At 40.6% G+C, this 13,693-nt stretch overlaps 1 protein-coding gene across 1 annotated transcript in view; it reads right to left on the reverse strand.

Annotated features, from left to right (window-relative positions):
- The window catches only part of M1AP (meiosis 1 associated protein), a 128,076-nt gene that overhangs the window by 5,339 nt on the left and 109,044 nt on the right, over positions 1 to 13,693 (reverse strand). Inside the window, 4 exon segments of the mRNA XM_030192535.1 lie at positions 2,744 to 2,896; positions 10,215 to 10,421; positions 12,261 to 12,402; positions 13,120 to 13,282. Coding sequence (XP_030048395.1) covers positions 2,744 to 2,896; positions 10,215 to 10,421; positions 12,261 to 12,402; positions 13,120 to 13,282 — 665 coding nt within the window.

Here is a 13,693-nt window from a genome sequence, read left to right on the forward strand (position 1 = left end):
CAGGTTCCTCCCTGGGGTCCAGGTCTGCCCGACTGGGGTCCCGCCAGACTGCAAAACAGACTTGCAAAGTTAATTTTAAAAAAAAGTTACAGTGGCTTAACTCAGCAAGGTCACGATTATTGAATGGGTGCTTCCACAGCACACAGTGGGGATTCAAGTCTTTCCTCCCTGTGCTTCCTTAACTTCTGCCTGGCCCTGTCTTTTGAACTTCCCAATAGTGTCTGTGCCCCTCCTGGCCTACTTCCTTCTAGGGTGGGATCTGCACTCTTAAGATGGCCCAGGCTAACTAGAGAGGGACTTCTCTTAAGGATGAGTTGAGTGTCCTATGCAACCCATCAAATACCTCCCCTTCAGTTCAACTGTACCAGGTTGAGCACCTGCCATGTCTGGGTCCACCTCCCGGGGCAAAAAGGCCATATTTGCATGTTCTCGGCCCGTCTGGTGTTGTACCCAATACTTGAAGGGTTGAAGACTGAGGAACCATCTCATGACACATGCATTTGAATCTTTAGGGCGGGCCATCTACTGCAGGGGTTGATCAGTGACCAACAGGAAATCACAGCCCAGTAGATAATACTGGAATGTCTCCAGGGCCCATTTGAATGTGAGAGCCTCCTTCTTAATCCCCATGTAGTTCTTCTCCCTTGGGAACAGCTTTTGGCTAATGTATGCCACCCGGTGGTCTTCTCCATCCACTTCTTGGGCCAGAATGACCAAGCCCAACCTCTGACGCATCCATCTAGACAATACAGGGCTGGTTAAAATCCGGGCTGACTAGCACTGGCTCTGAGCAAATAGCCTTCTGTGGGTGTTGTCCTTAACAATAAAAATTTCCTGGTGTCTAATTATTAATGTTAACATTTATGTTCAGATTCACAACAATGTAATATATCCTAATCAGGTGATTTTTTTTTTGTCTCTGTTCATCCGGTACCCTTTGAATATTGGTATTTACTATGGACCTTTTATACATTTATATTCACAAATGTACATGTTCCTTTCTTAATATATAATTTTATTTCTACTTATATATGTTTTAAAATTGTTAATAGGAGATTTTGCCATTTAGACTTATCTAGGAACATGTATTTGCATGACAATTTCCTAGGTATGGGTCTTTCTTATGTTTGTTTATTTTATCACCTTATTATTTTTTATGTACATATATCTATGTTTTAATTCCAATTTTATTGTACAACCTTTTAGACCCCTGATGCAGGCCGTCTGGGTCAAAACATGAGTCATGTCGGGTCTCCCTCACTGTTTTAGAAGAATTTTTTAATAAAGATTTGGTTTGGATACCATCTGCGAGAGGTTCCTTTCCTTTGCTGTACTGTTTCAAGCTTGGTGCATGTTTGCATTAGAAGACGTGGTCTGCAGCTCTAACGTGCAGCTTTCTGCATCGACCCTAGTATGAGTCTCAAGCAGACATGCAGAGGGGCTGGCTGTTCTTAGTGAGTAGGAACAGAAAATCTTTTCCTGTATGGTTTCCTAAGATAGCAGGTCATTAACATCTACTGACTGTCCTCATCAGACCACAATCAGAGCTGGGCTCAGAGGGGAGACCCCTTGGAACACACACACGCTCCTTACGAGCTGTAGAAATGTGTGAGGCCTATACAAGGCTCTCCAGCTGTAGTTTCTCTCCTTCCAGCTCCCTACCTCTTATGTCAAGAATTCAGAACCTCTTAGCTATCGCTCTCTCTTCAGCTAGAAAAGAACAGTCCTCTAGGAATGTGCATAGAAAAAAATGTGTTTGTTTGTTTTCAGATCACCTATTCAGTTTGATTTTTTTGATTCTGAATTATTAATTTCCATTACAGTCAGTGGGGCACACAATTTTGCACAGTGGGGTTCTCCATCCATTTTCAATAAAATTTGCTGGTAGGCATCTTCAAGAGAGCCGATAGCAGTACAAGACACCAAGACTGGCATAAAGTCCCCAGGCACTATAAGCGGGGCAAAGGACACTAACAGTGACATAAAGACTGTCCACATGTAAAGGGCAAAGTAGAACAACCAATGGAATGAAGACTCCAAGGCAGTAGGAGAAGGGGTAAGGTGAAACCAACCCAGTCCTCTAAAACAGGGGTCCTCAAATCCAGTCCTTGAGGTCTGCAACCCAGCCTGGTTTTCAGGATTTCTATAATATATATGAGATCTATTTGCATTCACTGCTTCTATTGCATGCAAATAGTTCTTACACATATTCATTGTGGAAATCCTAAAAACCAGGTTGGGTTATGAACCTCAAGGACTGGATTTGAGGACCTCTGCTCTAAAAGGTTCTGCCACAGTACATCTGGTTAAAGTCATCTCTGTATGCAGCCTTCTCGTCTTTTTCATAGCTCAGTGCTGTTGTAGCAATAGTCAGCAAGCCCCTGCAGTACCCAGTGGCCCAAGTGCCACTGGGTACTGCAGGGGCCTATTTTACAATGGATCATAGGTGCCTACTTTTCTTTCTAGAATAGCAAAAATACATGCTTATGAGTTAAGTGCAAGCACTTACATCAGCCACAGAGCTAGTGTGTGTGCCTAAGTTCTGTTGATATACACATAACTTACAGAATTCTATAAGTTATGTACGTAAATGTGAGTCCTGCCCAGGTAGGTCACCTTCTGTAGTGGATGAGCATGTTCTATCACAGTGCAGAAAAACCTTGCCAATCTTTATATCAAAACAATTCCCAAGATATTTGAATTCTAGGTAGGTAATGAAGAGAAGGGAGCTCACACTATGTACCTGTCTGGGCTGAGTACGCTGCTCTCTGAATTGTGCTGGTGAATTGCGGTTCCCTGGAGCTCTGCTTAGGAGGCCTCTCAGATGCTTGAACAAGTTGCTTCTCACATTCAGTGGGTTGTATGTGGATTCCACTTCTAGGCTGTTAAGAACACTCTGTCCAGAGAAAGAGAATAACATTGCATTCTTTATAAAGCCTTTGCTTCAATACCTAATGTGCTACAGAAGGCCCTACCTTATATCGCTCTGTGATGAATCATCACTCTAAATAAATTGAACCAGAACTGAATAACTAGCCCTGATACAGAGTAGAGAAGCCGTATAGTTCAAAACACAATCGTGTCAGCAGTGTGTGAGCTACAATGCTCCTGCTAAAGACATGTGAGGAGATATATTTTTATGTTAATCAACAAAAATTAAGTTGACTTTCAGGCTCATTTTCGAAAGAGGATCAAAAAAGACAAAAAAATAGAACAGGAGGGTAACAGAAGAAGTGGTTTATTACAAGTTACCCGACGTGGCCACGTTTCGCCCTCAGGCTGCGTCAGGGGTAAAAAAACTACAAAATAAAAATACATAATGAGTAAAACATAAACTTCACCATTGTATATTTGATAATAAAACATATCTAAAAACACTATCACATCATATAAAATAAAAACAGATCAAATCTAAAAACATAATACAATAAAATATAATATCAAATCAATATCAGTTAAAAACATTCAGATTAAATATGCATGCAATAAAATAATAATTTTAATACAAGACATGATATCAACACAAAATATAATAATATCAACACTAAATGTATATCAATAGAACTGCATCGGACAAATAGGTGGAGATATACAACACTAAAATAACTAAATGACCATACATACTAAATATCACCTACCTAATAGGGGTAAAAAGCAAAGTGAACCCCTAAAAGTAGTCCTACAACCACCTAAAAATACAAAATAAAATAAATAAATAAAATCTCACAATGCTTGGCCTCAATTGCCGTCTTTTAAGCACATTCAATGATCTAAAAATATTGAAATTAATATTCACTTTGTTAAGAAGTGAGAATCAGTGGGTTTCCATGTTCTAATAGATAGCAACTCAAATCAATAGAAATTGATACAAAGTACCTAAAAACATCATACTGTTCTATGACAATCACATGTATCCTGATGATGATATCATTCAAAAGAACTCCACAGTGGCCATGAAAAAAACAAAAAACTGATTACAACTCACAGGCAATCCAGCACTCATTGCTGTTGTTTGAATGTACAAACATCAATTGAAATTGTGCTGCTGCCATTAGAAAAAACTTTGTAATGGATGTAGCACAATTTCAATTGATGTTTGTACATTCAAACAACAGCAATGAGTGCTGGATTGCCTGTGAGTTGTAATCAGTTTTTTGTTTTTTTCATGGCCACTGTGGAGTTCTTTTGAATGATATCATCATCAGGATACATGTGATTGTCATAGAACAGTATGATGTTTTTAGGTACTTTGTATCAATTTCTATTGATTTGAGTTGCTATCTATTAGAACATGGAAACCCACTGATTCTCACTTCTTAACAAAGTGAATATTAATTTCAATATTTTTAGATCATTGAATGTGCTTAAAAGACGGCAATTGAGGCCAAGCATTGTGAGATTTTATTTATTTATTTTATTTTGTATTTTTAGGTGGTTGTAGGACTACTTTTAGGGGTTCACTTTGCTTTTTACCCCTATTAGGTAGGTGATATTTAGTATGTATGGTCATTTAGTTATTTTAGTGTTGTATATCTCCACCTATTTGTCCGATGCAGTTCTATTGATATACATTTAGTGTTGATATTATTATATTTTGTGTTGATATCATGTCTTGTATTAAAATTATTATTTTATTGCATGCATATTTAATCTGAATGTTTTTAACTGATATTGATTTGATATTATATTTTATTGTATTATGTTTTTAGATTTGATCTGTTTTTATTTTATATGATGTGATAGTGTTTTTAGATATGTTTTATTATCAAATATACAATGGTGAAGTTTATGTTTTACTCATTATGTATTTTTATTTTGTAGTTTTTTTACCCCTGACGCAGCCTGAGGGCGAAACGTGGCCACGTCGGGTAACTTGTAATAAACCACTTCTTCTGTTACCCTCCTGTTCTATTTTTTTGTCTTTTTTGATCTGCTTTTTTTCTTTTGATTTGCCATTTCTGTGGCAGATCTTTGCCTTTTTTTTGTTTCTGTCATTTTCGAAAGAGGATGCCCATCTTTTGACACAAATCAGAAGATGGGCGTCCTTCTCACAGGGTCGTCCAAATCGGTATAATCAAAAGCTGATTTTGGACGTCCCCAATTGCTTTCCATTGCAGGGATGACCAAAGTTCAAGGGGGTGTATCGGAGGCGGGACTTGGGCGTACCTAACACAAAATTCTTCTGTAATACTAAACGTTGACTTTCTCATTTATTTCCACTATTCATGATGTATTGTAAGCCACATTGAGTCTGCAAAGAGGTGGGAAAATGTGGGATACAAATGCAATAAATAAATAACTGGACGTCCTCGACCCATAATGGAAAAAAAAAGGGTGTCCCTGACGAGCACTTGGATGACTTTACCTGGTCCTGTTTTTCTTACAACCAAGGTACAAAAAGGTGGCCGAAATGACCAGATGACCACCGCAGAGAATAGGGGATGACCTCCCCTTACTCCCCCAGTGATCACTAACCCCCTCCCACCCTCAAAAAACATCTTTAAAAATATTTTTTGCCAGCCTCAGATGTCATACTCAGGTCCACCACAGCAGTATGCAGGTCCCTGGAGAAGTTTTAGTGGGTGCAGTGCACTTCAGGCAGGTAGACCCAGGCCCATCCCCCTCCCTACCTGTTACGTTTGTGAAGGAAACAGTGAGCTCTCCAAAACCCACCACAAACCCATTGTACCCACATCTAGGTGTCCCCCTTCACCCGTAAAGGCTATGGTAATGGTGTACAGTTGTGGGTAGTGGGTTTGGGGGGCTCAGCATACAAGGTAAGGGGAGCTATGTTACTGGAAGAATTTTAAGAAGTCCACTGCAGTGCCCCCTAGGGTGCCCGGTTGGTGTCCTGGCATGTCAGGGGGACCAGTGCACTAGAAATGATGGCTCCTCCCATGACCAAAGGGTTTGCATTTGGTCGTTTCTGAGATGGGCGTCCTTGGTTTCCATTATCGCCGAAAATCAGACACGACCAAGTCTAGGGACAACCATCTCTAAGGACAACCTAAATTTCACGATTTGGACGTCCCCAACCGTATTATCGAAACGAAAGATGGATGCCCATCTTGTTTCAATAATACGGGTTTCCCTGCCCCTCCGGGCAGTTTTGTGAGGACGTCCTCAACAAAACTTGGTTGTCCCTTTCGATTATGCCCCTCTGTGTTATTTAAGTTAATTTGAAAAAATATCTGAGTAACTTTTGATTCTTTGATAAATATAGGAGATATATAAGAAATATAGGAGAGTCTTTTGTGCATGATAGGCAATATCAATAACGTTTTGTAATAAAGTTTGGGTGGTTATTCATTTTTTTTCTTTGAGTACACCTAATTCTGACCAATATGAATTGTGATATTTTATAAAAGCAGCAAAGGCTCCCAAAACTATCCCCAATAGTGCATAAATGCTATTATACAATTTGACTGTCATAGGTGACTGGTTATGTAATGAGGAGTTAGTCTTGAATGTTGAGAAGGCTGTTGCTATGTGGATTTCTCGCAAGTCTAATCCCCTGGTTTCAAAACGTATGATTCAGGATAAAGAGCTTGCTATTGTTCATGATTTTGTTACCCTAAAGTTAATTGTGATGATCAAATGAAATTTAATTTGCAATTCAGTGATGTGGTTTTGTCATACTATTTTCAACTGAGGATGATTTGTCATTTAAGACCATTGTTAAGTGTAACTAATTTGGCAAAAATAACACATGCTCTTGTAACAAGCAGGCTGGATTATTGCAATTCACTTCAGGATCTGTCCTTAATAATTTTAAAGTGATTACAGTTGGCACAGAACAAGGCACCATGAGTAATTTCTGGTAAGAAAAAGACTGATCGTATAATACCTGTTTTGGCTGCCTTACACTGGTTACTGGTTTCTGTGAGAATTGCTTTTAAAATATTGTGCCTGGTATTTAAAGCCTTAAGTACTTTGGAACTCCCATTCTAGATGTGATTAAGACAGTTGTGGTCATCTCAGCAAACTTTGTTGGCACTTCCTCCATTAACTTTAAAATCGTGTTTCCTGTTACTCCGGGTCCCTATTTGTGAAATTCTTTGCCAGAAGTAATTAGAAGCATTAACAGTTATTTAATTCACAAACCTTTGAAGATTTGGCTTTTTCAGAGCTCCTATGGGCAGGAGTGAATGTGCTGCTCAGTTTGTAACATTGGAATACGTTGCAATCAGAATATTATGTATTATGTTTTTTTGACTTATTTTGTTACTTGTTTTTATATTTTTAATTATGTGATTGATGCATTTTGTGTACTTGATTATTTGTATTGTACTGTAAGTTATTAATTCTGTAAACTGCTTTGATGATTTTTGTGTAATGTGGTATATCAAGTCAATAAAGTGAATCAAATCAAATGTACACATGTACATCGCAACTCATCTACTCTGTCTAAACTGTATCTCCAGGAATACCTATGCTATGGAATGCCTACTTTTTCAATGTGTATACCCTTGAAGAACTTCATAATAGCCATTTTCTGCTTGTAAAACACTAGGGACAGAAATCACCAATGAACTCGACCTCAGTTTAAACACTATGGACAAATACATTTCAGCTAAAACACACTGTCTCATCACCCCAGATTACACCCTTCCTATCTCAGACAGCCTGAAAATCCTTGGCGTTACAATAGACTGTAACTTAACGCTAGAAAGCCAAGTGGCATCTACAACTAAGAAAATGTTCCACTCAAATGTGGAAACTCAAACGCCTTAAACAATACTTCCCGCGGGCTACATTTCGCAACCTGGTACAATCAATGGTACTAAGCCACCTAGATTACTGCAATAGAATCTATACGGGATGCAAGGAACAGACCCTAAAGAAGCTTCAGACTGCCCAGAACACGGCAGCTAGGCTCATATTTGGAAAAACGCGATATGAAAGCGCAAAACCCCTCTGCGAAAAACTCCACTGGCTCCCAATCAAAGAACGCATTACCTTCAAAATCTGCACCATGGTCCATAAAATAATCTACGGTGAAGCCCCTGGATACATGACAGACTTGATAGACTTACCAACTAGAAATACATCAAAACCAACTCGAACTTACCTAAATCTGCGTTACCCAAACTGCAAAGACCTCAAATACAAATCAACTTACGCATCCAGCTTCTCCTACATAAGCACTGTAGATAATGTTAAAAGCTGTAAATAGCTGACATAGTGGAGAGCTGCAGATTGTGGGAGCAGACAATCAGAGACCAGCATGACCAATGAGTCATAAGAGACATGTGAGAACAGAGAAAGGATGTTGAGCAGGTGAGCGGGTGTAGCAGATGGGTAAGGTGTGAGAAGCCCGGAAAGAATGTAACTGACAGCTGCAGAAAAGAGCAAAAGGGCTAAGTAATGTGGGAATAATGCTGACGTACGTGATAATGTGCTAACCATTGTGTGAAGATGTATATAATGATACTGTGAACGCTGAAAGCTAAGCAAAAAGGTTACAAGCTTTAGATTTGACTCTTGTAAGTACGTTGGTTTTGCTTCCTGTATAATGTTCTTATACAGCCTCTGTCCAAGGGAGGACAGTTGAAAAAAAATAAGTTTTTTTTTATTCTTTCTTGCTGAATATTGTGAATGTGATTTTGAATATTGTGAATGTGATTTGTATAACCTAAGAGAATAAGGAGGTTTTAAACAGCACACAACTCTGGAACACACTACCAAAAGCCTTGAAAACGACGTAAGACCACCTAACCTTCCGGAAATTATTAAAAACCAACCTATTCAAAAAGGCATACCCAGCAGATCCAACCTAGATGCCTGATCTTTGCGACACATCAGTATTAAAGCACGTAATTGTACATAATCCAACTCCTTCCGCACATCTCCTTAACTGTGGCTGCGCCACATGAACTTTATCCTACCACAATATCACCTTGTATTTGCTCACCGGAGCCGGCAAACGCCTCCCGGTACTATGTAAGCCACATTGAGCCTACAGCTATGTGGGGAAAATATGGGATACAAATGTAACAAATAAAATAAATAAGGTACCTGCATATAATATAATAATAAACCACGGAAAAAGTGATGCATCAAATGCATAACCCATAATGCTTTACAGAACTCCTCCAAGAGCAGACAACCACATATTGCAAAATTCTTTCACTGCAAAGAACAGTATATCTGAAAAGTTTAATATAAATTAGGGGTTCTGGAAGAACAGAATAATTGTGTAAAGGATTTTCTATGCATATAGCTGGCCTTTTGTACAGAAAAGGCCTTTTAAAAAAACTGTACAGCTGTTTATGCCTGTGTATGTAACTGTGCCTAAAAGATTACATGTGTTGTTTGAGGTGAGTGGAGATGGAATTGATATGCACGCAAGTAATTTATAAAATATGCAGGTACATGAGTACACACTCACATTTAGAGTAGGTGTAGATGTGTGTATTTCCATTTGTGTGCTATTGGGGGAAGCTGATTTTAATGAAAACACATGAGCACTTACGTAACCTTTATAAAATATGCTTTACACAGGTGACCCATTATAAAATCAGGCCCTTATAGGCTAAGTCAATCCAAGACAGGATGAGAATGGAAAGAATAAGGCCCATTTTAAACCCTTTCGTGCCCATAATATTTCCATAAATGCCTCCACTGATATTTAAAGGCACTTCAATGTCTGTGGAGGATGGTTTTTCCCTGAAGTTGTTTGTGTAATTACACCACACTGTAATAATTTGATATGCTTTTAACACCACAATAATATGAAACTGAAGAGTAAAAGTTAGTAGGACAGCTTTCCTCTGGCTGTGGCTTTTTCAGTCTAATTTGTACAGTGAACTCCATATTCCGCCTAAGTTATTATTTCACGTAGAATCAGATCACATTAACTACGGTGAAACCACTCACCCACCTATCCCTTCATTCTATGATTCTGCCCCATGGTAAGAACTCATTGATCTCAAGGCTTGTTTCATTCTCACAGAATTTCCCTGCCTCTAGTTTCCTTATAAATACCTCCAGATGAAATCTATGCAGGAATTTTCTGGGTTTGAGTCTGTTTTTAGATTACAATCTGCAACTGTGTGCAGGCTTTTGCAGGCCATGGCAGAGACAGAACACCCTGTGAAGAAAAGCTATATTTTCTCATGTTTTACCAAGAGCTGCCTGTACTGCCTCTGACACTTTCTTGAATATTACACTGGCAACAGTAGCAAAAGTTTTGATTTTTGTTTTTTTTACACCTCGATCTTCTGCAGGGACATCTCCGGTGGCTCCTCGGGTGTGGCTGGGATGTCACATGGTAGCAGAAGTTCTCGCACTGCCACGGGTTTGGCCAGCAGCGTGAATGATGCGGAGGGCATGATTATGTAGTAAGTGTGAACACAGATGCTCCAGCTTGGACCCACCGATTGGGGCTCACTCTTTGCCAGCAGCACCCAGTCTCTCTTCTGAAACATACAAGAGAGAGGTGGCACTTGTAAGACACCATCTGCTAGTACACAGTTTCACCGCTGTTGGAAACGAAAGAGAAGTCAGCTGCCGTGACTTGCACAATATTCATGCCCTTCCATCCTCTCCCATGCAGTAGTCTCCTATAGCTGGGAGGCAGGATACAACACCTCAAGGCTCACTAGATACTGAGGTTATACCATTTTGTGTGATCTCAGAAGACAGATAGGGAGATAGGTGTGTCCAATGTATGTATAGGTGGTAGATCTCCATGAGAGACTGAGCACTATAGAATATGGTAGTGACTCACTGCCTGTACTGTAACCACTATTCTTCTCTTCTCCCTGCACAGTGGTACTATGCCAAACTGGGTTTCTTTCAGGAGACATATTAAGAGGGAAGTTAGCAATCTGGGCTACTGTTAACCTGGGCTATTGGTAACTTAAGTCTCACTGCATAAAATTGGACCTGTGCTAAAATAGCAGGAGTTGTGGTAAAATAGCCCATCTTAATGATAGCCCACGGTGATAACTTCCCCCTAAACTGCAGGTCCTGTCTAGTAGGGGGAGGGAACAGGATCTCTGATCCCTGTGATGACACCTGAACTCCTCATTAATGTTTGCACTAGAATGTAATGATCGCCTGAAGTCAGGACTCAGAGATTATGTAAGCCCTGATAAATACTGTGCCACCCTTAGAGATAGGTGCTCAAAACTCCGGTACTGTTCAAAACAGTGCTGGAAAAATAGTGCCAGATCAGTGCAATGAAAGAACTCCCTAATGCTCAACGCTGATGAGATGCAAATTTAGGTGTGCTCATAGAGTTGAGCATTAGGGAGTTTGGTGGGAGGTTAGTGTCCAGGCCTGAACATAAGACCATGCTGTGGCTCTAACCCCAACCCCTTCCCTCTTTAAAAAAAGAAAAAAACAAACAAAAAAAAAACCTGCCCTAGTGGACCCCTACCCCCCCCAAGGACTAAACCCTGGTAGTCCAGTGGGGTCCCAGAGCCTCCACCCCCCCCCCCTTCGGTGGCCTGCCTCAAAGGAAGAAGGAAGGAGGTCTACTCCCTCCTCCTGTGGGTGCATTCTCAAAATGGCAGCACCCTGCCCAGTGCATTCTGGGATGCACTGGGTGGAGCCTAACTACCATATAAAGGAAGGTTTTCCCATATATGATGTCAGGCCCTGCCCAGTACATCCCAGGATGAACCAGGCAGGGCAGGGTGCTGCCATTTTGATGATGTACCCACAAGAGGAGGGAGTAGGATTACTTCCCTCATCCTTCTTTGAAGTAAGCCACTGGGGGGGGGGTCTGGGTATAGGGTTACCATATGGCTCCAGAAAAAGGAGGGCAGATTGAACCAGTCTGGGTTTTACTTCCATTGCTTTTAAAGGAAGCAAAACCCGGACTGGATCAATGTGTCCTTCATTTTCTGGAGCCATATGGTAACCCTAGTCTGGGATCCACACTAGACCACCAAGGTTTGTGGTTAGGGGGCAGGGGTCTGGTGTTCACCAGACCAGCAGGGCTCAATGCCCAGGCTGTTTCACAAACCCTAATGTCACCTCCGAACTGGTGTAGGGTTTGTAGCAGAAGAAGCATCCTTCTTTGGCACGCTTCTTGCTGAAAATTGGGGAGGAATAGCAAATGAACTCATCAGCATGCATTTGCATGCTCATTGTGCTAATTCTTCCCATGCTCGTTTGATCCTATGCTCCAGGCATAAGAACATCCTGCGCTGGTACACATGGGCGCTAGACCGGTGCTCATGGCCTCTAGTGCCCACGTTTATTTTTGAACATCGGGGCCCTAGGCTAGGGCTTAAAGCTGTACTTACCAGCAAGCAATGGCAAAGAGCATGGAAGTTTTGTTGGTTAGTCTCAAGCTCATCCCAGTCCAGCTGCCAACAGATGGTTGGTTTGATGATCAAAGGCAATCCAAATAGCACAGATTCACATACACCATTCGATTTCACAGCCCTTCAAAAGAAGCATAAATCACCAATCACTGCTTCTGAAATGTTGTATTTGGACAGCCAGTTGCCTTTGAAATCGCAGCGTTCTGATGAAGCACTCCTCTGAATTGTGTATTGCGGTGGCCTACATGGACCATCCCCTCTCAATGTTGCATCTACTGGTGCAAAATAAGCCCAAGGTTTGTGCAGACGTATCACTTCCTGTGATAGGGTGGATGTCTGGTGGAACTGTAGGCCATCTATCTACTTTGCCTATTGGGAAATCTGCTCGTTTGCAATCCTTTGCATGTCTTTGCCTCTCCTCCTTTCCTAGAACAATGGTTGAGTGCAGCAGGGACAATAATCAATCCTAGCAATTGTTAATGATAACTTAATTGTACTACGTGCCAGGTGGAGTGAAAAGAACACTCTAGACAATAAAAGGAAATGTCAGCTGGCATTTACATTTTCAGAGCTTGTGTTTTTATGTACTATAATCACACCAATATTATATAGTGTTTCCCCTATAGTAATTTAATTTATGAAAGGTAATCATATGTATTTGATTAATAATTCCTTTCCCATATTTAAAACTATAGGTAGTTGTTATTTGGAAAGGGAATGGGGTGCTTCTTTCTTTGTCAACATGACACTACATCTTCTAGTGTGCAATACATTCTCTGCACAAAGGCTAGGCTTATTTTCTGAGTGTATCTGTAACTGCATCTTTTGCACCACATACTTCATGATTCCGAGTTTGCAGGGCGATGCCATCTGCCCAGGTGTCATCTTGTAAGATGTATTTACATCTCTGCCACTGGCTGCCTTTCCAGCTCTCTCGGAGACTGTGCTGGGAAGCAGAGTTGGATCTAGGAGCCTCTCCTGGACATCACATTTTACACACACTGGAGCAGATGAAAGAAATGAGAAGCTGCTTGTGACAAGAGAGATCTGTATCTTCTATTAGCCACTCTGTGAGCCAGTTTCATAAAGATGTAGCAGGAGCAAAAGACAAGATGTAATGCTTCGATGACACGCATCAAACTACATGCAGTAGAACAGAAAAATGTCCATTTCTTTTCATCGTGAAGTGGAACTGTCCTTCCTAGTGCAGGACAACTGACCACCTTAGTTTCTTTCACTTGTTTAAGTAAAATATCACTATTTTTCTTAGGATCTACACATCTGAATATCCCCAGAGGTAACAAAGTTGTGAATAGCATTTGCCAATCACCAAACAGATGTGGGATCTGGGTCATCATATCTAGCGATATCAAGGTTGCTAAACAGTGAAACAGAACAGTCTGGTGGGAGGT

The sequence above is a fragment of the Microcaecilia unicolor genome, chromosome 2 (assembly GCF_901765095.1).
Source record: "Microcaecilia unicolor chromosome 2, aMicUni1.1, whole genome shotgun sequence".
NCBI classification, from domain to species: domain Eukaryota; kingdom Metazoa; phylum Chordata; class Amphibia; order Gymnophiona; family Siphonopidae; genus Microcaecilia; species Microcaecilia unicolor.